This window comes from Humulus lupulus, chromosome 4 (genome assembly GCF_963169125.1).
Source record: "Humulus lupulus chromosome 4, drHumLupu1.1, whole genome shotgun sequence".
Taxonomy (NCBI): Eukaryota; Viridiplantae; Streptophyta; class Magnoliopsida; order Rosales; family Cannabaceae; genus Humulus; species Humulus lupulus.
In genome coordinates, this window is record NC_084796.1 from 142,594,971 (window position 1) to 142,622,861 (window position 27,891).

Consider the following 27,891-nt stretch of genomic DNA (forward strand, 5'->3'; position numbering starts at 1 on the left):
TAGTATATGATGATATTTGCATGCATGTGGGCCATTTCTTATAAGAATGGCATTTTTGTAATTTTGGCCTGTTGGGGGCATATTTGTATATTTATGTGCATGTATGTGATATATGGGTGAGACCACATTATTATGTGGATATGTTTGAGCTATTCGGCGTGAGACAATCCTAGGAAGCAAGTTAGCGGTTTTGTCATAACGAGGTCAATTACCGGGATATTAGGTAATGAGAATGATTATTTGATGATATATTGGGAGTTAGTGGGATCAGGAGGAAATTATGGGAATTTTGACTATTTTACCCTCGTGGGCATTTTTGGGACCCCAAGCGTTGGGATTTACTTGAGGTTGCTTAAGCTCGAAGTAACCTGTCATAAAGAAAATACGCTCAAAACACTCTCTCTTTCTCCCATTATCCCTTTTTACTGTTCGTCGCATTTTTGAAGGAAACTTGAGTTTTAGGACTTGGATTCAAGCAAGGATCAAGTTATAGTGATTCTAGGGAAGATTAGAAGCTTATTAACCAGAGGTTTAGCAAGAAAATGACTCAATCAGAGGTAATTTAAGCTTTAAGTTTTAAGTTTTTGAGTTTCTAAGCTTTGATTAGATTTTATGTGTTGATGAGTTTTTGAGTTGTTTGAGGCTCGGGTTTTGATGGTTTTGGGCCATTGGGATGTTGGGAACTTTGTTTTTGGGATTCAGATATGTTTGGGTAGGTTTTTGGAAGATTTTTAAAGGGGAAAAACTAAGGCTTTAGCTGGGTTCAAGGTTGGGTCGTGGCCCCATTCTTGGGGCGTGCAACCCAAGCATCACGAAGAGGAGAAGAATGGTTGATGGGCATTAGGGTCGCAGCGCCTGGTACGCAGGCCGCGACACGAGGTGCAGGCAGAAGAGGGCAGGAGCCTCAGTCTGAGGCAGGCCGCGACTCAAGGGTGTGGGGCCGCGGTGCTTAAGGACAGTTTGGCTAAAGTTATATTTTTAATCGTGGGAACTTAACCTAAGGGCTCGAGATCGATTCTACTACCCAATTTAGTAGGATTCGAGGTCCCGTGGCTAGGACTTGGTCCAACAATCTTTTATTACTCATTTTTATTGATGGGATTTTATATTTGGTAATGATTAGGTGATAGCTAAGGGCCTAAGCACAGGATTGTTCTCAAGGGTCATTCTTTATTTATTTTACGCTCAAGTCTGAGGTAAGAAAACTGTACCAGTATGTGACATACATGATTATTGATGAGGCATGTTGAGTGCTCTATATATGGATATTGGTTGCATTGTAAATGCCTGGCAGCATTGCTTACTTGTGAATGGCACTGACTTATTAGTTATGAAACAAAAATGTTGTTTAGTGTGGGTCGAGAAGCTCGAACTTATCAATCATGATCGGCAATAGTACTGAGCACTGGTCGTATGGAATTGACTTATGAGTCAAGAGCGACATTAGCATATTGAATGCAGGCTGAAATGATTAGATCTAATCAACATGAGCATTAAATGCTTGATCGACCTATTGGTCGAAGAAAACTAAAGTGCTTGGCTAGTCTATGACTAGTTACTCAGAGCCAGGGCTAAAAGGCTCAAGTGACTTGATAGTCACATGGCTTAGGGCGCAAGACCCCAGAAATACATATTAGTCATCTATTCAGGGCGCAAGACCCCAGGATGTCTCATTAGTCATCTTCTCAGGGCATGGGACCCCAAAAAGACTTAATAGTCATCTATCCAGGGCGCAAGACCCCATAATGATTAAATAGTTATCTATCCATGGCAGAGGACCCCAAATTGAATTGATAGTCATCAACTGATTATTGCTGAAGCCCCAGAATGGTTTCATGATCATTTATTTATACTGTATACATGCAGTAATAAGTTTTCTTGCTGAGCCTTGGCTCACGGGTGCTATGTGGTGCAGGTAAAGGGAAAGAAAAGCTTACCCAGCCCTGAGTGGAGAGCTTAGGTGGTGACGTGTACATATGCGGCCGCTTGACCACCACAACCAATGTGTTTCTCAGGGGAACTAGGGTTTAACCCTATTTTTGCTACTTAGGTCGGCAGATTGTAACTTTTGAATTGTAATGACAATTTTGGATTGTAAACAACTTTGTAAACACTTTTAAGGGATCTAATGTATAGCTTAATGTTTTTGGTAAAATATATTCATTCTTTTTTACCGAGATTTTCAGCCTAGGTCATTAATAATACTTAGATGCACATTTATGGCCTAATGACTCGTTTAGCGAGTTAAGCACTATTTAAAGTGCAGAGTGTGACGGTCTTGGCTAATCAGGGCGTTACATCTTCCGTCTTTGACTTCTGGAAATTCCTCTTGATATTCCCTACTATTATGCATAAAAGACATGCCTTTGCTCGCATTCTCTCAAATGGCGTCTCCTGCACCTAGCGCATACTGGATAACTCCTCCTGACCTCATCGCCGTCCTAACGACCGTGCTAAATACCATGACCCCTGTAACGACCCAAAATTACTAATAAGGCTTAAGGGGTAAAAGTAAAAGGCATTGGACCTTAGGATTTATGGTCAGAGGTACGAGGTTTACTATCTGATGTGTTTGAATAAATTTCGAGGATGAAATTATTATGAGGGGATAGTTGTAACGACCCAAAATTACTAATAAGGCTTAAGGGCCTTGATTAGTGTGCCGGGAGGGCACAATTGGAAGTTCTGCGAATTAATGGTGAAAATGCATGATTATGTGAAAAACATGCTTATATGAATATTTGGATAAATGTGATACATGACTATGTGTATTAGTATGCATGTAGGCCCTGATTAGGTTATAAGGGTATATTTGTAATTTTGGCCCGTTGAGGGCATAAATGTAAATATTTGTGATAAAATGTTGAGACCACATTATTATGTGGATATATTTGTAGCTTGTGACTCGAGGCGATCCTAGTGAGCAATTTAGCGGAAAAGTCATGGCGGGGATTTATAACCGGCTTGTGGGAGTCCGGGGGTATTTCTAGGAATTTGAGAAGTATATTGGAGATTATTTGATACTGAGGAAAATAATTGGTAATTAGTTAGGTGTCGGGATGTAAGCATTAATTATTAGGGACACTCGAGGAATTAGCGGGAATTGGGAGCAAATGACTAAAATGCCCTTGGTATGCTTTAAGGCTTAGGATTTAATGGGAGGGAAAAATGGTCATTTGACTGAAAAGAGATAAGTGTGATATTGCTTTATAGTTTTAGTGGAGGCTGTAGAAAGTTTCAGAAGTTAAAGGAAAGAAAAGAGAAGGAAAGAAAGTAGAAAAACAGGGACTCTTTCTTCTCCATTCGGTTTACTCTACTCCTCACCATTCTTTGTGAGTTTTGGGGCTGGAATCTCAGAGTAAGCTCAGGCTGGAACTTAGGGCTAAAGACCTTGGTGAAGCTAAAAGAGTTAGCAGGGATTAGCTACTCAATTAAGGTAAGTTTCAAGATTTTTTATGAGTTTTTCTGAGTTTTATTGAGGTGAATTCTAAGCTTGAGTTTTGGATGGAATTAAGGGAAATAAGCTTGAGGAGTTGAAGGGCTTGAGGCTGGAAGGATACTAGAGATAACCCAAGGTCAAAATTCTCCATAGAAGGTAACAAATTCCGGCTTTGAAGTTCTAAGTTTCTGGTTGAATTCTTGAGTTCTTGAGCTCAATGTTTGTTTTCTTAGCTTAATGATGCATGTGGTTAAGTCTTGTGTTATTGGGTTGGGTGGGGTGAGATATAGGTGATGGTAGACTCAATTTGGTGTGTAGTTGAGGTTTGGAAGGGTTCCAAGGGGTTTTGGTTCGAGGAAAATCGAAGGAAGAAAAACAGGGTGTTGCTGGTCTGTGACTAGCATTGTAGCGCTAGCCTTAGGGTGCTACAGTGCTAGGCTTGGGTTTCCTGGCGCTTTTGGCTCTGGTTTTGGCACCATAGCACCCTCTTTGAAGTGTTGTAGCACTGCCCTGTTTCCAAAAGAGGATTTTTGGGTTATTTCTTATGGTTTTTGCCCGGGGGCTCGGGGTTTGATTCCACCACCTCGTTTGGTGGAATTAGGGCTTCCCGAGGGCTCAGGATGGGTCCTGAGGTTAGGTTTTGAAATTGAAGTTTGGTGATGATTCTAATTTGTGGCTGTGACTAGGTGTACGCTAGGGTTCAGAAGGTATCATGCTTGAGGGTTGATTTCATTGAACAAAGCTAGCAGAATCAAAGGTAAGAAACTGCACCCGGTTATGTGTTAATGATGGGACTAAGAGCTCCCTATATCTGTATAATGTCATAGATGCTATTATTCCATGGGACATGTGATAAATGGCCTAAGAGTGCCGGAATCAATATTTACGCACAGGGCGCGGCTCGGCCACTGGTAGCTGAGGACAGCTTAATATTCACTGAGCTCGGTTTAAGCAGGCCGGAGTCAATGGGATAAATAGGGGTGCGACATAAGGGTGTCGACCCTGATTAATATGTGAATTGATTATTAATGTTAATTTATGAACTTGGTATGCTGAATGCCTGATTATATAACTGTTGTGGATTGTTGAGCATGTGGTTATGCTTATGAGTTATTTGATTCTTGATTTGTAAATTGACTGCTTAATGGTTATGCTCGGTTATCTAGTTTCTTGCTGGGCCTTGGCTCATGGGTGCTACGTGGTGCAGGTAAAGGCAAGGGTAAGATGGACCAGTCCTAAGTTGGAGAGCTTTGGGGTTGAATGTACATAGTCAGCTGGTTGGTCGCCGCGGCCGAGGAGTGATACAGGACAGGAAAAGCCTAAATGTCTGTTTTGCCCTTAGAGTGGCTAGTAGCTGTACTTTTGTTCTGAATTTTTGTAATTTTTTTGTGACCAAAATCTTTTAACCCTAGTTCAATTATAGTTTCAGTAACACGTTTGTAACTAAATGACTTGATTAGCAAGTCTTGCACTTTTATAAACACAGTGTAACAGTCTTGGCTATCCAGGGCGTTACAACCCCTCCTGTCAGAACCAGGAGTAGTAGAACTATCAAGGGTCTTTCTTTCTTGGTTAATGGGCCTCCGCCTCTACCTGTTCCTGCAAATGAGGTTACCATCGCCTGAGCTTCCCGCCTAACAACATTCTTACTCTAGGTCTCATCTCTTGCGTCCTTTATAACAAGGGCCCTCCCTACTGCCCAACCGTAGCTAACAATCTCATATACTAGAGCAACCGTAACGCTCCGGGCCATCCTAGAGTTTAGTCCTTGAGTGAATCGCTCCTTTCAGGCCACATTTGTTTGTACCGAATCAAATGCATATTTGGCCAATCTACGAAACTCACTGACATACTCTGTCGTTGTCTTACTACCCTGAACTGAGTTCATAAACTCATTGGTCTTCGCAATTCACACTACGTTACAGTAATGTCTTCTGTTGAACCATTGTCTAAATTCCTCCCAACCCATCATGACAACATTCCAGGTCCAGGATACAACTTCCAACCATGTTTGGACATCCTCCTGCAACATGTACATGGCACAAGCCACTCTATCATTGCCTTTCGCTCCTATATAGCCAAGGACGGAGCTAACAATGCATGCACATTGTCCAACTGTGAATGGGTCCAAACCTTCCTCATAAACTGGAGGATGACACTTTTAGAATCTTTCATATAGTAATTCCCATCTATTTCCACCCTCAGGTTAAATCGTAACTGGTGCCATTATTGCCAACACACACAGGGCAGTGTTCCTTGACAGAACCCGCTGTCTCAACCACTTATTCCCTTCCTCTTGCTTTTGCAATCCTGCTTGCATGCCAGCAACCACCAGCCGCCAATCCCAGGGCGGATGGATGATTCTGGCCTCAGCTGCCATCATTAACATTGCCTGATCCAGTTGACTGCCTTGGACACAAAACTTCCAAATCTATCTACAGCCGGTAACCTAACCTACCAGCCTTGATATTCTTATCCAGCACTATACCATTAGCAAGGCCAAACAACACAATAGCCAAATAATACACATACCAGGACATAAATCCATAATGCTCATGCGTCACTCATCAAACCTCAATCTCACAAAACACAAACATATCCATTATGCTCCCAATTCTAGCAGATAAGGCAACTCAGATAAGTAGTTAAACAAATATTTCATTTAATACCAACCAACCCTGAGTCGAGCTTGTCTCTGGTAATGAGCGTACATGTTTGGTCAATCTCCAGGTACCATAAACCTTGGCATGCTCTGATACCAAGTTGTGACACCCTAGTACCCTAGAGTCGTTACCATGTGATTTTAAAAGGTGTCATTAGCTTGCTAATCGAGGTATTAGACTGAAAAGTGTGATTAAATAAAAAAAAGACTTGTTTAATGAAAATTAAGTATAAAAGGGTTGGACATTCATTAAAATTATAAAAGTGCTACATTTATAATCCAAAGATGTGGGTATAGTCGACCTAAGCGACAAAATCGAACGTTTACAACGTGTCCCTCAAAACAACCCCAGCTGTGGCGGCCAGGTAGTCCAAACATGTATGTACTACTCCATGCCCTCCAACTCATGGTTGATTGATTCTTTCCTTGCCCTTACCAACACCACAGAGCACCCGTGAGCCGAGGCCCAGCAAGAAAACTTCACAGCATAGCATATAATAATTTACTTTAATAAATGCATAATTAATTAGACACGTCAAATAATCTACAAGTTCCTATCTAAATTCACAATAGCATAACAGCACAACAACCACAACAACATTGTTGTACCCTAATCTTAGCACGAGTTCATTCACTCAGCTCAAGGTTCGTAATGGTCAGACCTGGTGTTAGGCGTCCTGACTTTACCACAAACTACGAATAGGATAAGTCATCAAAGCACTAGCTTGGGGTTGGATAGCTATCAAAATACAATCCCGTGGAAGACACGCAGCTCGGGTGATTCAGATATAACGCATACTGCATACTAAAGGATTCCCAAAGATTCGAGATTTTCTTATACGCTTATTCATGACCAGGTTGTCGTATTTATTATCCAAGATAACATGACATATTTACTTTGTGATCAAATCATATCCCAATATAAATGGGAATTATTTGTATTGAATGTAGACATTATGTAAATGCATGATTTACTCACGCAGTTACCCAAACCTGTCCTTGGAATTCCACTATAAATGCTGGGAATATTGGACAGGAAAGGGGGGGATAATTTTGTAATATTGAAACTCTGCCAAAATTAAGAGAGAAACAACAATAATATTGACTCGTGGACTAGGTGGATTTTAACCACTGAACCACGCAAAATTTTTGGGTTCTTGAGTGAATTCTGTTATTTTTCATTACGGTTTACCATTAAGCACTAATCTACCTTTATCATTTCTTAATACACTATTGGAGAAAAACCGCGTCAACCGTTTGGTGCTTTCATTGAGAGCAAATTAGTGCTTCATCGAAATTCCAGTTGATTCTCATCATGGTGCTCACTCGCTCAATGCATGATAATGAGATAGAACAGCCCGGTGGGCAGGAGGCTCATCATACCGTCGTTTCGAACGAACATGGCCCTAAGATTCAGCAACGTTTGGAAAACAACTGGCGGGACAAGGCGACATTGGGAGTTTGGTGTCATTGCCGCCGAATCCAAAGCCAGACTACCTAACTGTCGTCAAGTTGGAAAACATACAGTTGAGGAGACATCTCGCTAAGGCAAACAGGAAGATTGAGGAGGTTTTGGCTCGGTTACCCCCTCTGGCAACCGCCGTTAATGTCGAAAAGAGGCAGAGTGGGTATCATAAGTCCCACAGGAATAACCGATCCAAACCGAGTCAATCAGTTAGAACCGCAACTCCAAGTTCTGAACCTACGGAGCAAGATCACCAGAATACTCGTCCCAGCGATCATCATAGGGGTCGTCAGCATGTCAGTCGGTCGGTTAGGACTGCAACCCCAAGTTTGGTGGCTTCTTCACCAACCTCCAAGAATGCCCATGAAAATCCACAAGGGGTGGTTCGGACAGGATCACGAAGACAAAATGCTCCAACAAACCCTCCTACGTCGTGATCGGATCACCAAGCACAGAGAACTAGATACATTGGAGTAGAACATAGGCGGGCTAATTTAGTCTGCCCTGATGGAACGAGGATAGCCTCACCAATAATGCATCCCCCGTCACCTATAAGACACCCGACACCATCTCGTCCTCAATGGTACATTCCAGCTTATGGAGACAGTAGGAGAAATCCTCCCCCATCTGCCAATACTTACGTCCCACAAACACGTGTCAAAAATCCAAATCCTCGGCCCCAACCGCAAGTTGTAAGCTTCGCAAATGGGAGTAACTGGACCAAAAGTCATCATAGCGGTAGGTCCGAGGGCGACCTAAGAAATTAGTTGAGTTCAGCACAGAGCCCTTGGTACGATCTGCAACCCGATTTGCGCGATCGTCTGAATTCGCAGAGAAGGAATCCAGCTCGGAATGAAGATATTAGTTATACTCGACAAGAAGGAGGTCCGTCCATAGTACGCAATAACGGGAATGCCCCACAAAACCAAGCTCAAGCTTGGAGGGACAATAACCCATCAAACGCATACAATAGGATGGGGAGCTGTTGAACAGCCCCCAGGTAACCTAAGGACTAGAGACCAAACCCTCGAAAGACTAACCTTAATGGAAGAGAAAATGAAGAGGCTTTTACTGGGAAAAGAAAAGACGATTGCGACTCAGATGAGGAGCTCAAGCCTTTCGCTCCAAATATTGCGGTGGCCACATATCCGGTAGGCTTTAGAATGCCATACCTGCCAAAATTTGATGGAGATGGAGATCCGTCAGATCACCTCGAAATGTTTAACACCATGATGATGGCTCACAATGTCGGGCTTGATCTAAGTTGTATTTTATTCCCTGAAACTCTGGTCAGGCCAGCCAGGCAATGGTTTAAGCAGTACAAGAGGCATTCCATAAGCTCATGGAATAAGTTTTCTTTTGATTTCAAAAGAGCATTCCGAGCTTCACAGGCAGCTCGAGTTGATACTGATTCATTAGCCAACGTAAAACAGCAACTTGGTGAGACGTGGAAAGCATATCTAAGTAGATTTGCCAATGTCACTGCACGAGCTAGGGATGCTGATGACAGCTCTGAGCTAATGGCAATGAGGACAGGAATCCTCGTCGGGGCCGACTTGTGGCAGGAACTCCAAAGGAAAGGAGTTAAGAGTGTGGACGAATTCTTAGCCCGAGCTCAAGAATGGATTAACTTAGAGGAGGTGTGAGCTTCTATTGCAGGAACCAGCCAGACCCTTATTCAACCCGTTAGAGCGGTAACAGATGTTGCAGCTGTAGCTCAAATCGTTACCCAGAATAACCAAGGGGGAATAACAAAAGGAAGGGAAATGGCGAGGGTGACTAGAGTGGGACGAAGAAAAATAAGTCTGTGGAGAAGTTCAAACCTATTTACGCTACTTCTACCGACCTAACGGAGACTAGAGAGCACATCTTCCTGGAAAATTCTAATCGCCTTCCATGGAAGAAGCCAAAACCGTTAAAGAACCAGAGGGCAAAGAGAGATTCGTCAAAGTTCTGTCGATTCCATAATGACATTGATCATACCACTGATGATTGTCGGCAGGTGAAGGATGAGATTAAAACCCTCATTAGGGCGGGACTTTTGGCCCAATACGCCCGAAATCGGGTGAACCCAAGTCAGCCCATTGGTCAGACCCTGCTGTCTATTCCAGAAGATCCAACTAACCAACCTGGAGCTCAAGCAAATCAGGTCGACCCTCCCCCGATAGTGGGGGGAGATATAACCACCATTTCGGGAGGACCTCATTTGGCAGGCACGAGCAGCGGAGCCCAGAAGAGGTACATTTAACGAACTAAAGTCCCATAACGGGGTGGAGTTTGTCCCGGAACAACGGTTATCGAAATAGCATTGATTAGGAAAACAACCAGTCATTTTCACAGAAAAGGCTGCTAGCCACGTCCAATTCACACATAACGATCCATTGGTCATAACCGTTCAGCTCGCCAACCGGAGGGTCCGAAGAACACTAGTGGATAACGAAAGTTTCGTGAATATACTTTTCAGGTCCACCCTGGAAAAAATGGGGTTATCTGTAACTGATTTGAAGGCGATCTCAATGACTTTGTACGGGTTTTCTGGTGAAGGGTCGGTAGCCATCAGGACAATCGGATTGGTGGTGACATTGGGAGAAGACTCGCGAACTGTTTCCAAGTTACTTGAGTTCGTGGTAATTGATTTTCCGGCTGCATACAATGCAATTTTGGTCCGACCTGCGCTGATGGCGTTTGAAGCCATAACCTTTATCCGCCACCTAGCAATGAAATTCCCCTCAGTCGCGGGAATATGCACCGTTAGAGGTGATCAGCTCGCTGCCAGGGAATGCTATAGCATTTCTATGAAGGGAAAATCACAACCCGAGTAGCAAGCGATGGTTATAAATAATGGAGGTGAGGAGTCCCAGGAAGTAGAAGTTACTCGCGGGATGGAAGAACCTCAGCAAAAAGAGGATAGTGACGTCGCCCAACGCGATGACATTGACCCACGGGTAGGTGAAGACAGATCAGAAGAGCTTGAGGAAGTAAACATCGACCCCAAAGATGCTTCAAGAGTCGTAAAGATTGGAAATAATCTTGACGATAAAAGGAAGAAGGAGCTGGTTGATTTCTTACAGGAAAACCTGGACGTTTTCGCTTGGTCACATGAAGATATGGTGGGAATAAGTCCGAATGTAATCATGCACACCTTAAATTTGGATAAAAATGTACCTGTGAAATCTCAAAAATGGAGACATTTAGGAATGATCTGAGCTGAAGCCCTTGAGGAAGAAGTAGCTTGATTATTAAAATGCAGGTTTATCCGGGAGGCAAAATACCCGATCTGGGTCGCCAATCCCGTGCTGGTCCCGAAGCCAAACGGGAAGTGGAGGACCTGTATCGACTTCTCCGGTCTAAATAAAGCTTTTCCCAAGGATTGTTTCCCACTACCAAGGATTGATCAATTTGTAGATGCCACGGAAAGTCACGAGCTCATGTCCTTCATGGATGCGTATTCTGGATGTAACCAGATCGCAATGAATCTTGCGGACCAGGAACATACTAGCTTCATGACCGAACATAACGTATACTGTTATAAAGTTATGCCCTTCAGGCTGAAGAATTTCGGGGCTACATATCAATGCTTGTTCAACAAGATGTTCGCTAGTCAAATCGGGAAAAGTATGGAAGTGTATGTTGATGACATGCTTGTCAAATCAAAAATTGCCAACAACCATGTGTCTGATCTAGAAAAGTGTTTTGGAATATTAAGGAGGTATGACATGAAGCTGAATCCCCAGAAATGCACTTTCGGAGTGGCATCTGGAAATTCCTGGGGTTCATAGTCAACACGAGGGGATTGAGGCGAATCCTGAGAAAATCAAATTGTTGTTAGAAATGCCCTCACCCTGGTCGTGTAAAGAAGTTCAAAGTCTAACTAGGAGGGTGGCAGCTTTGAATCGTTTCATTTCAAAATCCACTAACAAGTGTCTACCATTCTACGACTTGCTTAGAGGAAACAAAAAATTTGAGTGGACCGAGGAGTGCGAACAGGCATTCCATGACCTAAAAATGCATCTAGCCAAGCCCCCCCCCCCTCCCCGTATTATCTAAACCTGTGTCTGGAGAATCTTTGTTCCTTTATTTGGCCGTAACAGAGAATGCAGTTAGCATCGTGTTAGTTCGAGAAGAAGACTGTGCTCAGAAACTAGTTTATTGTGTAAGCAAGAGACTTCTCAAAGCTGAGTCACAATATCCATTGATAGAGAAGCTGGCATTCTGTCTGATATTGGCTTCCAGAAGCTCTAGCCATATTTCCAGTCCCATCTAATCAACGTCTTGATCGACCAACCTTTAAGGCAGATTTTGCAAAAACCTGAAACATCGGGACGTCTTTTAAAACGGGCCATCGAACTTAGCCAGTCGAGATATTTTACGTGCCACGGACCTCAATTAAAAGTCAGGCCCTTGCTGATTTTATGGCTGAATGCACCAGTTTTCAAGAGGAGCTCTTGAGGGAGCCGGTGCAGGAATTATGGAAAATCTTCGCTGACGGTTCATCAAACGAGACCAGATCAGGAGCTGGGATCATCTTAATCTCACTAGAAGGGCATCGATTTCATACAGCTCTAAGGTTTGGATTTGAGGCATCCAACAACGAAGTCAAATATGAGGTCTTACTAGCAGGACTGAGGATAGCAAGAGAACTCAAGGCGAAAGCCATCCAATGTTATAGTGATTCCCAACTCGTGGTTAATTAGGTGTTGTGAGAGTATCAAGCCCAAGGTACCAAGATGGTGACCTACCTGGCTACGGTAAAGGGAGAACTGTCAGAATTTGAGTACAGCTCTATTAAATGGATACCCTGCGAGCAGAATTCTAATGCTAATGCTTTGGCACGGCTTGCTACCACAAAAGAGGCTGAGACATTGAATGTGGTGCCAGTGGAGTTCTTGGAGAGCCCAAGCATGACAGGAGAAGTGATAGAGGTCGGAATGATCGACATAAGGCCGACCTAGATTACTCCTATAATGGAATACCTCGCAACTAGAAAGTTACTTGATGATAGAAAAGACGCGAGAAAAATACTTTATCAAGCTCCACAATATGTAATAGTAGATGGAACCTTATATTGGTGTGGCCATTCATTGCCCCTCCTGCGATGTGTTCTACCTGAGGAAGCCAAAACCACTTTACAAGAACTACATGAAGGCTTTTGTGGAGATCATGCTGGGGGGCAAAATCTGGCACTGAAGATACTGAGGTAGGGCTAGTTTTGGCCCACTTTAACGAAAGACTCAATCTCATATGTTCAGAAGTGCGACAAATGCCAGCGTTTCGCCATGGTTGCCCGAGCTGCTCCGGTTAAGCTAACAATGATTTCATCCCCGTGGCCATTTACGGTATGGGGAATCGACCTAATAGGCCCCCTACCTATGGGAAAGGGGGGAGTTCGTTACGCAATGGTGGCGATCGACTACTTCACGAAGTGGGTATAAGTCGAGCCTCTGGCAACCATCACTTAAAAAAGAGTCCTGGACTTCATGGTAAAGAATATTATATCTCAGTTTGGGCTTCCTAAAAAGATCGTGTCAGACAATGGGACACAGTTCGACAGCGATCTCTTCACTGACTTCTATGAAAAATATGGCATCACGAAGAGTTTCTCGTCAGTAGCATATCCGTAAGCCAACGGGCAGGTTGAGGCTGTAAACAAAACCCTTAAGGCAAGCCTAAAGAAGAGGTTAGACGAAGCCAAAGTATTATGGCCCGAACAGCTCCTACAAGTACTTTGGGCATACCGAACTTCTCACAGGACCTCGATGGGGCATACTCATTTTTCCTTAACTTTTGGAAGCGAGGTCGTACTTCCAACCGAAGCCATGGTAGCTACTCACAGGCAAAGGACATTTAATCAAGAACATAATGATGGACTACTTAATGCATCTCTCGATCTGATTGAAGAAAAACGAGAGGAGTTGCCGTTACAGTTCGCCCATGATCAACAAAAAATCACTCGCTATTTTAATTCTAAAGTTAAGGGGCGCAGACTTGGATTGGGCGACCTAGTTCTCCGAAGGGTCTTTTTGGAAAATAAATACCACAAAGATGGTGTATTGGGCCCAAACTGGGAGGGACCATACTAGGTCGTAGAAGTTTTGCATGAATGAACTTTCAAGATAGCTCAACTGAATGGGGAAGTAGTCCCATGGACCTGGAATGCTCTGCATTTGAAAAATTATTATCAATAGTACCACCATCAATGTAAGGCTTATTTATAAAATCCTTTTTATTAAATAATAGATGGATTGTTAAATAACTATTTCTTAGTGTTGTTATTGCAAGCTCGTGTTCTTGTATTTGTAAAAGCAACCAAGAAAGTTTATACATTCTGGTTACTTAGGAGGCACATAGGCAAAATTAAGCCTGCTCGGATAAGATCAAAAAACTTAGAAGCTTGGAAAATTTGATTATTCAAGGGCTTTTTAAAGCTTGAGTTTTCAATAAACCTAGCACGAACTGAGTTTAAATCATCAAAAACCCTGGACATAACCAGGTCCGAAACTTAGAAGTTTGGAAAAATTGATTATTCAACGGCTTTTCAAAGCTCGAGTTTTCAATAAACCTAGCGCGAACTAAGTTTAAATCATCAAAAACCCTGGATATAACTAAGTCAAAAACTTAGAAATTTGGGAAAATTGATTATTCAAGGGCTTTTTAAAGCTCGAACTAAGTTTAAATCATTAAAAATCCTGGATATAACCAGGTTCGAGGCCTGATTCTTAACAGGTATGATACAAATAAGCAAACAAAAACTTGGTTATAACCAATGTTGACCACGATTTTGGCCAACTGTGAGTAGACGTAAAAACGACAATAAACCTTGAATAGAAAGTAAATAACACACGTAATTTTTATAATGGTTCAACCCCAATTTGTTGGTAATAGCCTAATCCACTTAGAGTTGTGATATATTTAACCTATACTTAAGATCAGATGAACCTTGGGCAACTGAGTTTCTCAAGTATAAGTAGAAAAATACTGTGTTTCTCTCTCTGAGCTCTCAGAAAATGCTCCCAAAATACCCTAAGTAATGGTCCCAAAGTCTCAAAACTAGAGAGCTTTCTTTTCAGTCCCTAAAATCTCCTATCCCCCAAATGATGCCATGAGCCTCTTATTTATAGGCTCATGGATTGTACATGAGAAATATCCCTTTTTCGGGGTCCTTGGTTGTTCCAACCAACTTTAATTAAGAAAATATAAATAAATTCAAATTACAACAATATAGTTATTACTCCAGGATATCTGTGAGATTCTCGTGGTAGTTACGAATGATTCGGGTTGAAGCTCTTACTAAGGCTTTACTGAAGAGTCACTAGACGGTTAACTTCTGAGATTCTGATCTGTCAATCGACCAAATCCATCCCCCGAAGTGACTGGTCAGCCAAGACACCTCACCGGTTGGCCAAAGCACACCACTGGCCGAGCATGGCACACCACTGGTCGGGCATGGCACATCACTATTCAGGCATGGCACATCACTGGTCGGCTAAATTTATTTCCTGACCAGTAATATCATAACTCCCCAGGTCAATTCTCAACCTTTTCACTTTTTTAAATAACACATTTATTGACTATTAATGTGTCATTTACTAACCATGCATTGCCACTTGTCTATCTGATTGCCACGTCATTGAACAAAAATTTTGGGGATAACATTTGCCCCCCAAGTTTATTATATGATTTTTTTTTCATATGATAATCTTTTCCTCTTACTCCTCGTAAGGATCCACAGTAAATTTAATAATTATCGTGTCTTAAAATTCCAAAAATGACCTTTGACATTTTTCCCGCCTTTTGCAAATAAAAGTATAATTAAATTTTTCAGCCAAGAAAATGGCAGTTACTCGTTTCCAATCGTGGGAGAGAGAATACCAAGAGTCTTCAGGGTAAGTGGGAGTCTCCCTTTCTCTCTTTTAAATAGACCCACGAATGCCCACTACTCATAAGCAAGAATTTCATCTCAACAACACTCTTCCTTTCTTGGCCAAAACCTCCACAAACTTCCAAGGCATTTCAACTTCTCCAAGAAAATCCAAGGTTTCTCAAGAAATCAAAGGCTCTTTAATATATTTGGGTAAGCTTCTCCTTCTTCATCTTTATCTTTAAGCTTTGTAAACTTAAAAAATCTACACAAAAAACTTGCTAGAATACACAATGTCGAAACCCCTTTTGAAATATGTTCTTAGATTTTTTTTATATAAATCTTTATAGGATAGAGACTTTGTGGCTGATATAGTTTAGGCTTTGGGTTAGTCAATTTTTCCTTCAATTTCATGAAATTTTGAAAGAAAAATGAATTACCACTACACATTTTAGTTTTGGGTTCATAGGTCTAAGAAGAGCATATGATATTTCTTTAAGACTTGTTGAAGTCTTAGAATTCACTTTTTGATCTTGTTTGCATAGTCTAAGATTAAGAAAATATGTGTATACATCATGCTATGCTCTTTACCCTTTCGCCCATCAAACCCGTGCCCTTTGCCATACCTAGCCGATCGGACCCCTACTTGGCCCTCAGGTATTTTGTTTCCAGCTGCTCGGACACACGTCCTTGCTCCTCGAACACCACTCCAACACCATAGACACACCAGTTATTCGGACACGTAGCTCCTCGGACATGCCCAACTCCTCGGACACCCAGCCCCTCGGATGCGCAGCTCCTCGGACATGCCCAACTCCTCGGATGCCCAGCCCTCAAACACACAACTCCTCGGACGCCCAGCCCTCGGACACGCATCCCCTCGGGCATGCTCTCAGCTGCTCGGAGCACCACACAACCGCTCGGATGCACACCTAAATCACTCGGACATGCCCAACTCCTCGGGCATGCTCCCATCCGCTCGAGGGCATCGCACAGCCCCTCAGCCATGCTCCCAGCCGCTCGAGGGCACTGCACAGCCGCTCGGTCATGCATCCGAATGCTCGGACACCACCTTAGGCCTTAGTCCTCTAAACACCACTCTACATTTGCAACTATCTATTTGGATCTCTCAAAATTACTATTGTTTCCCAAAAAAAATGAATGTCTTTATCTGGGGAAAATTGAATTCTCTTCTTAAAGAAATTGTTTTCACAAAGCATTGTATATATTTTTTTTTCATTCACTTTATGTTTGGTTTACTCACCTTCCTTTATCTTTTGTAGATGAATCACTTCAACTACAGGGGAGGTGACAACTAAACAGACTTCGATTCCTCAGTTCCCGCTTCAAGGGACACTCTTTCGAGCAGTGATTCTTCTTCCAAATCCCCCAGCAGACGAACTCCTGAAGACTGTCTCCATCGTCTCAAGAAAGTCCTTCCGTGGTCAGCTTTATATTTCCTTCATGAAGATCAATTCCTTAAGCAACAACTCCGGCACCAACCGATGAGGGTGAAGAAGTCTAATCGACTCCCTCAAGAACAAGATCCCCAAGTTGCTCGTAGAGCAACACAAAAGATGGTAGAACAAGTACCCTTTATGGGAGAAAATTTATTAAGAGAAGCCAAGACTTAAGCTTCTTCAAAACCCCCTCGCCAAGCTTGAAAAACTGGAAAACCCAGGAGAAAGGTTACCCAAACATTCGCCATAGACATCCAACAAACTGCTACACGTAGGTCGAGGAATAAAAGAAGATGGTGTGCCTTCCTGGTTTGTAGCTAAGCCCTCTAAGCTACATTCCAAAATGTTTGATAAGCATATCGAGACTTTGGGTCTCGAAGGAGTGAATGTGATATGTCCACACCCTAACCAAAGAGCCAATAATCCTGGTGGAGCCTATTGTGCCTGGTCTAAGTATCACATTTATGCAGGAGCCACAATCCCCTTGTATCCCTTCTTCAGATCAATAGTAGATTACTTCAATGTATCTCCCTTCCAGATTGCTCCAAATGGTGTACAAGTCTTGTCTACTCTATACATTCTCTACCACTTTCAAGGTTGGAACCCGCCTATCCCTCACGAGATACACTATTTGTTTGATTTTAGGACTAACCCCAATCACAAGAATACAGGTTTTTTCCACCTCTTTCATAGGCAAAAAGGGGTTAAGTACCTTCATGGTATAACCCATAAATCGAACCCTGGGAAATGCTATATAGAATACTTCCTTACTACGGACATTAAAGCCAACAACCTGGCTTTTACACATGCCGACCCTTTGATCAACCTCCCCCAACCAGGTAAATGCATGCTCGAGCAGAAGAACTTGTCAACATGCCTCTAGATGAAAAAGACGTTGAATAGTTGGTCTCCTTGGAGAATCTTCGACTGGTGGGATTGTTACCGAACAACCAAGATATTGCTGTGGGTAGTACGACTAATGAAACAAACACGACTGATCAGTCCAATGCCGACACCGAAGAAGTGACCTACTAGTTTTCTCCTATTCCATCCCCTCATCCATGCCGACTAGGTGGTCCCATTATTAGAGAGCCTCCTTGTGAAAATCCTCACTGACCCACCTTCCCCGTAAGGCCTGGCAAAGGCAAAAGTATCGAGCTCTTTAGAGAAGACAGCTCATCGTCGAAGGACGAAGACGAGATTTTTAACAAAATTCTGAACTCGGGTTTTGCTAACAGTGACCATAATTGGATTTTGTGATGAACCTGTTGAATTTTATTTTTTAACTATGTTCATTTATTGTTTCTACTAACCCAATTTTTGCTTTACTTTCATGCAGATCCGACCATGTTCAAGAAATTCAACACCCTCTACCCAAAAGAGGAAGACTGGTGAAGGGAGCAACTCAAATCCTCCGAGCAAGGTTATAAAGACTACAGCCACATAGCTAGGGAAAATCATCCGACCAGTCAGTCATTCTCCCACGCTTGGCTCCTCCGTCAATTCTCTTTTCTGCTAGTCTACAGACTACCCGGTCAACTTGCTTAAGTGAGCCTCTTCGCATCGTTGGTGAATATGATAAAGAGTTACTAGACCATACTCTTCACCATGCAACTACAACTCAGACCTTCGAGACTCTACCACGACAAAACGTCGAAGCTGTCCTCCATAAAGGCCTTGCTCAAATCATGAGTGTAAGCATATTATCAAAAACATTTACTTTCTTATTGATCACTCGTATTTTAATATTTCCTGGTTATTTATTCGAGGGGCTTATCACTATAAGTCATGCCCAACGTCGAGCAGTCGACTATATAGAGTTGATCAAGGTTTTGAATGATCAGTTGGTGGAAGCCCAAGCTAAGATTGAAACTTTGACTAACTCTGAGAAAGATCTTCAATCCAAGGCTGAGCAGGCAGAGAAAACAATTGTCGAGCGGGACAAATCTTTAAAGGAGTTGGCTGATGAAAATAAAAAATAGATCTAAGCCAACAAGACGTTGACTGACCAGCTAGAAAAAATGACTCATGAGAATGAAGAGTTGAAACAAGACAAGGAAGCTGATCTTGCCCGTTATGAAGAGATCTGTTTCAACTGCTTCTATCAGATATGGAAGCTAAACAAGCCTCTCAACCTCGAATTTCTCTTAGAAGAGGCAAGGGCGGAACAGCTTGCCAAATGTGAGTCCAGGGCCGCCAAGGAGGCTGCTAATCCAGCTGGTGTTGTGCCTATTTCTCATGCTCTATCTTTTTTACCAGAGGATGTCCCTGATGCTGAGGTTGGTGTCGACAAACCAGGCAATAGTCTACCCAACCAGTGAGCATTTTGGGCCGACCAGAGAGCATGCTTAACTTGACTAGTGAAAACCTTGTTTCTAGTCAGTAGTTTATTTCTTTTTCTCATATTTTTGTGGAGGCAATTACTACTCAGTAGTTACTTTACTTTTCTTAAAACATCCCAAGTCTTTTGTGAATAGTAAAATCTCTTTGATCATGAATTATAGATATTTCATAAGTCCCTGCTAAGTATACTTTCTCACACTCTTATTGCTCTAACATTTTATGAGCCTAATGTTTTAATTTCACACGAATATTTGCTTTTAACTTGGAATTTTGAAAGATGCCAAGTTACTTAAGCTTTGATAAACAAGTTAGCCCAATGGCCTTTTCGACTTCAAAAATTTACAAGTCAGCCTAAAAACAAATATATTAATTCATGCTCTCATTGCTTGTGTTGAATCAATTACCAGTATACCCCATGTGCCCCCCAAGTGATCGACGATTGTAAGATCCTTGGTCACTTTCTACTTGACCGAATTTGTTCGAGCAATTACTACTCGTGAAACACATTGAATATAAAGAAAATATTCAAGCAGTTGAACACTGCTTGAACACATCTAGCAGTTAAACACTGCCTGATTTTACCGATCAATTAAACACTATTCAAAAAATTAACACATAAGCATATTTGTAGCAAGAATCGACCACGTTGCGCGTAGTCTCCTTTATTACTCATAAATTTGAAAAGGACAAAACGTGTTTAGTAATGAGTGTCAAACAAACAAAAATTGTTTAAAAAAATTGACTGGTCAGCAAATAACCAAATCATAAATATACTTAAATAACAAGTAAAGCACTTGAATATAAGCTACCACTGTGCAAGTGGTATTTATTTATAATATTTCCTAAGGTGCTCACCAATCTAGTAGATTCTGATCAGCTCACCATTCAGCCTAGAAAGTTTGTAAGTGCCTGGCGGCAAGACTTTCTCGATCTGATATGGTCCTTCCCAATTTGGTCCTAGCACTCCAGTTCCTGAGTCTTTGATGAACACTCTTCTGAGAACCAAATCTCAAACCTGGAACTTTCGATCTTTAACTCTGGAATTGAAATAACGGGCCACCTTTTGTTGATGAGCAGCAACTCTTATGCTCGCCTTTTCTCGCTTTTCCTCAATAAAATCTAAAGATTCAGTAAGTAATTGATTGTTCTCATCCTGGTTGTAAGTGCTTCTTCGATGGGACAGGGGGTTGATCTCGACCGGTATCATAGCTTCATAACCATATGCCAAGGAAAAAGGAGCATGGCCAGTTGCTATCCGAGCAGTGGTTCTGTACGACCAGAGAACTTCTGGTAACTCTTCTGCCCAACATCCTTTAGCTTGCTCGAGCCGCTTCTTTAGGGTGTCTTTCAATGTTTTGTTTACCGCTTCTACCTGCCCATTCACCTGTGGATGAACCACCGAGGAGAAGCTCTTTGTGATGCCATGCCTAGCACAAAAATCAGTAAACAGATTACTATCAAACTGTGTACCATTATCAAACACTATCTTTTTTGGCAGGCCATAGCAACATATGATATTTTTCACCACAATATCTAACACTTTCTTTGACATGATTGTGGCTAATGGTTCAACTTCAGTCCACTTAGTGAAATAATCCATAGCAACTACCACAAACTGCACTCCTCATTTTCCTTTAGGTAGCCTCCCGATCATATCAATTCCCCATATTGCAAAGGGCCAGGGACTTTGCATTTGTTTTAAAATATTTGGAGGTGCTCTGGGCATCTTAGAAAATCTCTAACACTTATCGCATTTCTTCACATATTCCATGGAGTCCTCGTTCATGGTAGGCCAGAAAAATCCTTGTCGCAAAATCTTTTTAGAGAGACTTTGCCCCCCAGCATGGTCTCCACAAAATCCCTCGTGTACTTCGGCTAACAGACTCTTCGACTGGTCGGGTGTCACATACCTGAGTAGCAGCATAGAGTACCCTCTTTTATAATACACCCCCTCCATCATGACATACCGAGCAGCCTGTCTCATCATCCTCTTGGCATCATTGCAGTTATCTGGTAAGGTCCCTTGCTCGAGGTATGTGATGATGGGTGTCATCCAAGTGTCAGTTACAGTAATTGGCATTGTTTCCTGCTCAGTAATACTTGGGTTTGTTAAGTATTCAACTGGTACTATATTCAGAGTGTTAGCATCCTTCACACTGGCTAATTTTTCCAAGGCATCTGCATTGGAGTTCTGCTCTCGTGGCACCAACTTGATCATGTACTCTTCAAACTGTGCTAACAAGTCCTTAGAGTATGCCACCATACGCAAACCTCTCTCCTGATATTCTCCCAAAATTTGGTAAACCACCAGCTGAGAATCACTTTTAACTTCAACCGACCGGGCATGTACATATCTTGCCAATCGTAATCCTACTAAAAGGGCTTCATATTCTACCTCATTATTGGAGCATTGAATATGAACCTTAACGCGCAATGAATTCAATGTTGCTCTGGTGTGATTAATATAAGTCCGGCCCCCACATGATGGTCATTTAAAGATCCGTCCACATAAATTTGCTAGGTAGGAAAAACTTTCCTCTGGCCTGCTACATTTTCTATCTCGTCGGGAATATCAGGAATTTCGGTGCATTCATCAATGAAGTCTGCTAGCGCTTGTCCTTTGATGGCTGATCAAGGTTGATACTTGATCTCGAATTAGCCCGATTCGGCAGCCCATTTAAGTAAACGATCAGAGGTTTCTGGTTTTTGTAAGACTTGGCGTAAGGGCTGGTCGGTAAGCACCTTTATGGGATGTGCCTGGAAGTATGGTCGTAATGTGCAAGATGCAAGCACTAAAAGTATGCTAACTTCTCAATCATAGGGTACCTTGACTCTGCTCCTACCAACTACTTACTGATGTGATAGACCAGATGTTGCACCTTATATTCCTCTCGTATTAGAGCAGCACTGACGGCATGTTCTGTGATTGCCAAATAAACGAAAAGGTCCTCTCCATCTATGGGCCTCCATCTATAGAATGCCTGCTCGCATTCTTCTGTCCAGTCAAATTTCTTGCTTCCTCTTAGTAAGTTAAAAAGTGGGACACACTTGTCCGTTGATTTAGAAATAAACCTACTTAGAGCAGCAATCCACTCGATCAAACTCTGTAATGCCCCAAATTTCCTAATAAGGTTTAGGACCTTGATTAGGAGGCCGAGAGGGCCATAATTGATTTATTATGCTATTTAATGATAATATGCATGTTTAGGTGTATTAAATATGCATGTGAACCCACTTGTGATTAATTGAGTGATTTTCATATTTTGGCCGTTTCGGGCATTTTTGGCATATATGTGAAATGGGTGTGGTGCTTTGTTATTATTTGGTTATGCCAGGGTTACCCAGCACAAGACGATCCTAGGAGGTAAGCTAGTGGGAAAGTCACAATGGGATTTAAGCTTGACTTGGAGTAAGTCAAGGGGTATTTACAGCATTACCGAGTTATTGGGTAATGAGAATTAATATTTGGTGATAAATTGGGAGTTAGTAAGATCAGGGGGAAATTCTGGAAGTTTTGACTATAATGTCCCCGGGGGTGTTATCGGGACCCCGAGCACTAGGTTTTATTGGAAGCTACTTAAGCTTGAAGTAACCTTTTAAGAAATAAAAAGAACGTTTTGTACGTTCTCTCTCCCTAAAAGTTCCCTTTTCGTCTCCCGATCGCGTCTTCGAAGGTATCTGGAGTTTTAGGACTCGAATTCAAGCGAGGATCGAGGCATAGCAATCCTAGGAAAGATTAGAAGCTTATTAGCCGGAGGATTTAGTTGGAAACAACTCAATCAGAGGTAATTCAAGTTTTAAGTTTTAAGTTTTTAAAGTTTCTAAGCTTAGAATTGGCTTTTGTGGATTGATGAGTTTTTGGGTGATTTGAGACTTGTGTTTTGGTTGTTTTGGACCATTGGAAAGTTTGGAAACTTTGATTTGATGATTTGGGAATGTTTAGACATGTTTTTCGGAGGTTTTAAAAGGTTGAAAATGGGGAAAAATGGCTGGTTCGAGGTAGGGCCGCGACCCTGTTCTTAGGCGCCGCGGCCCAGGCTTGAGGAAGCAGGTGGAGGTTCTGTTTTGCCTAAGGGCCGCGGCGCTTGTTGTCATTTTTGGGAAAATATGTTTTTAGCATGGGAACTTAACTCTAAGGGCCTGGGAACGATCCTACTACCTAGTTGAGTGGGATTTGTTGTCCCGGAGGCTTGGGTTGGGCTTGGAAGTATTTATTTACTCATTTTGATGAGGTTTTATATTATGGTTATGACTAGGTTATCACTAGGGGCTTGGAATCAGGATCGTGCTTATGGCTTATTTATTGGTAACCCGTGCTTGGACCAAAGGTAAGAAAACTACACCCCATATGTGACATGCATGGTTATGTTTGATGCATGTTGGATGTTTAAATGTAAACATTGATAGCATATTGAATGCTTAGCAATCTTGCCCATTTGCATATGATTATTATTGAGGCATGCTGGATGATTAAGTGTGATGCATGTGATGCACAAGAACATGTGATTAGGGCATGCCATGGGTATTGAATATGAGATTGGTCAGAGCTTGAGTCTCTGCGTTTGTGCATGATCATTATTATGCTTGCAATTGTTAAGTAAGCATGTTGAATGCCCCATCTTTGGATGTTTGACATATGATATATGTTTGGTAGCAATGCTTACTTGTGCATGGTACTGACTCATTAGTCAAAATTGTCAAAGGTGTTAGTATCAACTGTGAAGCTGTGACTCATTAGTCAGGTTCGGCAGTGGTACTGGGCACTGGTCACATTGCGCTGACTCATAAGTCAGGACGGCCTTAGCGTGTTTAACGCAAGCCAATAAAGATTAGATCTAATCGACAATCTACATTGGATGACTCAACAAGAGCATTAATGCCGGACCGACCTCAAGTTCGATGAAAACTAAAAGCGCTTGTGTGACTTACCCATCAGTCACTCATTTGGTTAGAGCCATTGCAGGAAAGCCCATGTAACGGTGTCGTTACACGGCTATGGGCACTGAACCCCCTAGTGACTTGTTTAGCGGTCACTCATTATGGTTTAACAGGACCTCAAAGTGATATTCACTCATCTTATCAGAGTTATGAGCTCTGTATGATCATTTTGATCATTATATGCATGGCTTTGGGTGCTAAGCCCCATAGTGACTTGCTTGTTGGTCACTCAGTATGGTTTATCAGAACCTCCAGTATCGAAACTGTTTACCGAGTTTTTCGGAAACGAATACAAACAAAATAATAAAAAGATAAGAACTGTAGAAGTGCAGAAATATAAATAGACAAATAGGTTTTTTACGTGGTTCAGGCGTTAACGAGCCCTAGTCCACGAGTCGATGTTATTATACTTGTAGAGAATTACAGTAAAATGGCTGGTGTACAAGAACCTCACAAACTCACAGTATTTCTCTCGAGTTCTCTAGAAGAAGACGAAGCTAGAGAGATTTTGGCAGAGTTCTTGCTATGTAATGTCTTCTCCCTCTTTTCCTATTGCAAAATGAGGAGGTCTTTATAGCTAGAGTTTTGGATTAGGGTTTTACTCTGCCCCCATGAGTCTTAATTACACCAGCCATAAATAGGGGATACAATTACCGTAGTCGCCTGGCTACCAGGTTCTATGTGGGTATATTTACATGAAAGTATGGGGAATGTAAAAAGGCAGCTGTCTTTTCCAGGCTGTCAGCGGAACAGTAGGCGAGAAGGTACTTTTAGGCGTGCTGGGATGTGTGCGGCCTCGACCTGTCGGGCGTGTCAGGCGGGATCCTGTGTCAGGTGAGTATCATTCCAACTATGCCTCCTCCATGACTCGACAGCTTGGTCTTCTTCCGTGCGAGGCACGGAACTGTATCCGCGAAGATAACCCGAAGAGCTTCTCTTGGAAGGACCTTCCCCGAAGGATATCCCTTCGGGAGTCCGGGAGAATTGACGAGCTTCCGGGTCGCGATTGCTTGAAAGAGTATGCTGGACACTAAACGGGAGAGGCGGAGCCTTTCTGTCCATCCGCGAGCTCTGGTCTCCTTTCGTGAAAGACTTTGATAATTCTGGTTCCCCGAGGCTATCCATCTAAACGCTATCCGGAAATCTGGATAACATTTACCCCCCAAGGTCACGGGGCTTGAGAGGTCCGGGAGCTTGTACAGTCCTCCGGGTGTTCTGGTCTTTAGATTAGGCGAAGGGTCATCTCCTGCGTTCCTGGAAGGGTTCCTTTTTCCTGCCTGAGTGTCAGTACAAAAAAAAAGGAAATTTCTTCTGTTTGAACTCAAGTACTCAAGTGTGGCAAGGGCCACGCGTCATGCAGGGAATGGCTCTGTGACCAAGACGTGTGCGTGAGGCGACTGGCTGAGTAGTGATTTGACGGTATTTAATGGTGCACTGGGCCCGAGATGGTATAATGATGGGAAATAAATACTTTATTCCCATCCGAGGAGTCTTAAATGGGACCGGCGCTTCATCCCCAACCGTTGGATTTGATGCATGCGGTATGGGAAGATCGGGACCGTCCATTTGTGGAATTCGAAACGATTTCGTTCCTGCTATAAAAACGAGGGAACGGACCTTTCTTCCTCTTTACGCTTTCAAATTCTCGAGCTTTCAGATTCGCAGATTCCCAAATCTTCGAACTCTCAAGCTTCCAAGCTTCCTTTCCTTCGAATTCGCCACTTCTTTTGGTAAGGAATCCAGAAAATTTTCTTTCGATTAGGCAGTAGGTTTGATCGCCGAAGTTCTAGGTTTGAATCGTTGCTTGTCTTTGCAGCCTTTACTTCACGCGTTCGTGCGGTGTAGTGACCCGGTTACTCCCTCAATCTTCAACTACTCGAATACCAGTAAGTATTTTTACTTTGCTTTTTCCTTCTAAACCTCAGATTGTTGGTAGTTGTTAGGGTTGAGTTTTCTGCCGGTGTCATCTTTATGCATGCGTGAATAGGGCTTTGATAGGCATGTGACTGATGCGAGTCAATAAGTCATTTCTTTGCATGCTTTGACGATTTGCTTTTGGAAAGTTGTTTCTCGTCTACTTGTGCTGTTCTGGTTTGTTATTTTAGGGCATAAGCGTGAACGCCTTTAGGGTGTTTTCCCCTGGGAAAACACTTCTCTCGGCGGGCTTAGGCTCGAAGTTTGAATCTAGTTCCTTGCTGTCCTCCGGGTGGCATGGTGCCAGCCCCTCGGCAAGCTCGGTGGGAGCCTCTCCAAGCAGTTTTCGGGGAGGGTCTCCCCGACGCCTTTAATACCGTTAGGGTATGGCAAGGGTGCTGACTGCTTGGAGTGTTTTCTTCTTTGTTTCTTTTGCCCAGTGACGAGCACCTCAAAGGAACAAGTCATCGCTGTGGTAGAGGCTGAATCTGCCCAGGAGCAAGGTTCCCCTGTTGCCGGCGCAAAGGGGAAAGCAAAAACTAAGGTGGCCTCAGCTAGCCCACCGACTATCAACAGTTCCATCTGGGAGATGGACCAGAAGCCGAACCTGCTTAGGAACTACGGCATGCTGGAGCTGTATTCCTCAGAGGCAGGTCTGAAGAACATCCCAGGCCTGATGTGGCACCGCCTGTCGGTGCTGGGTGAGTCTGCCAGTCAGAGTCACGAAGGTTTTGGTGCCTGGAGCTGGGCACACATAGTGTGTGGGGCACACTTGCCCTTAAGAAGTTATTTTGCCAACTTCTGTGTGAAGGCGGGGATTGCTCCCTTCCAGTTGATTCCCCTCAGCTACAAGCTTCTAGCGGGGTGGTATATCTTTTGCAAGTCCAGGAACCTGGAGGCCCCTACCCCGGAGGAGGTGCTATACTTCTATGGGCTGAAGTCTCAGCCCATGAGAGGTCATGCAGACAAAGTGGGGTTTTATAGGCTGGAGAGGTATCCGGACGTGATGTGCCCCACATGTCATACCGCGAGGGTTCCAGACCTCCGGGAGTACTGGTTCTTGACGACTGGCTTCCCATTGAAGAGGGTGCCAGCTCTATCTTTGGACTTCAAAGTCCCTGGTAAGTGCTCCTTCCTCTCTTTTTTAACTTTGTTTCTTTACGTTTGGTTTACCTTCCGGGGGGATCTCTAACACTCGCGTTTGGATTTTGCAGAAGCCGTCCCGCGGACACCTCGCTGTGCGGAGATGATAAGGAGGTCAAACTTCTACGAGGGGCTCTCGGAGGAAGAGCTGAAGGTGGAAGGACTTATGACCACTGAATCTTTGAGGGAGTATAGGCTACTCGCCTCTTTCCAAAATATTGAGCCAGTGAGTGGCAGGGGGCAAAGTCAGGTGTCAGCTGACGTCCGGGAGCAGATTGCCCTGAAGCTGTCCAAGGTGATCTGCCAGGCGGCCCAGGACGAGAATAATTTATCCCCTAGTTGGGCGGAGAGGTTCCCTGACCCCCAGTCGGAGGAAGAAGAAATCGAGGCTCGCCACGCCGCAGCTTATCCCAATGAAGGGACTCCGGGAGCTGGTACCTCCGGGAGAGGTAAGACTAGTTTTCGATTGATCCACACCCCCAGCCTGTCTGAGGTTTCCCGGACTTCTCAGGTGGGGTTCGATCCCCGCTTCCTTAGGCTAGATCTGCGTAGGATACCCTTTGACAGATATTGCGATAGGGTAGATGAGCTCCTCGGGTGTTTGAGTGACGGTAGTATGCCAGAAGGTGTCACCATTGTTGACCCTTCTTCCGTCAGCATGTCATTCCC

General features: G+C 43.1%; 1 protein-coding gene across 1 annotated transcript; it reads right to left on the reverse strand.

Annotated features, from left to right (window-relative positions):
* Window positions 1-20,236: 20,236 nt before the first annotated feature.
* LOC133832579 (uncharacterized) lies at window positions 20,237-21,490 on the reverse strand. The gene is made up of 2 exons (XM_062262902.1): window positions 21,138-21,490; window positions 20,237-20,654 (listed from the first exon to the last, which is right to left on the reverse strand). Exons 1-2 carry the CDS (start codon window positions 21,488-21,490, stop codon window positions 20,237-20,239), a joined length of 771 nt encoding a protein of 256 aa, XP_062118886.1.
* Window positions 21,491-27,891: the final 6,401 nt, after the last annotated feature.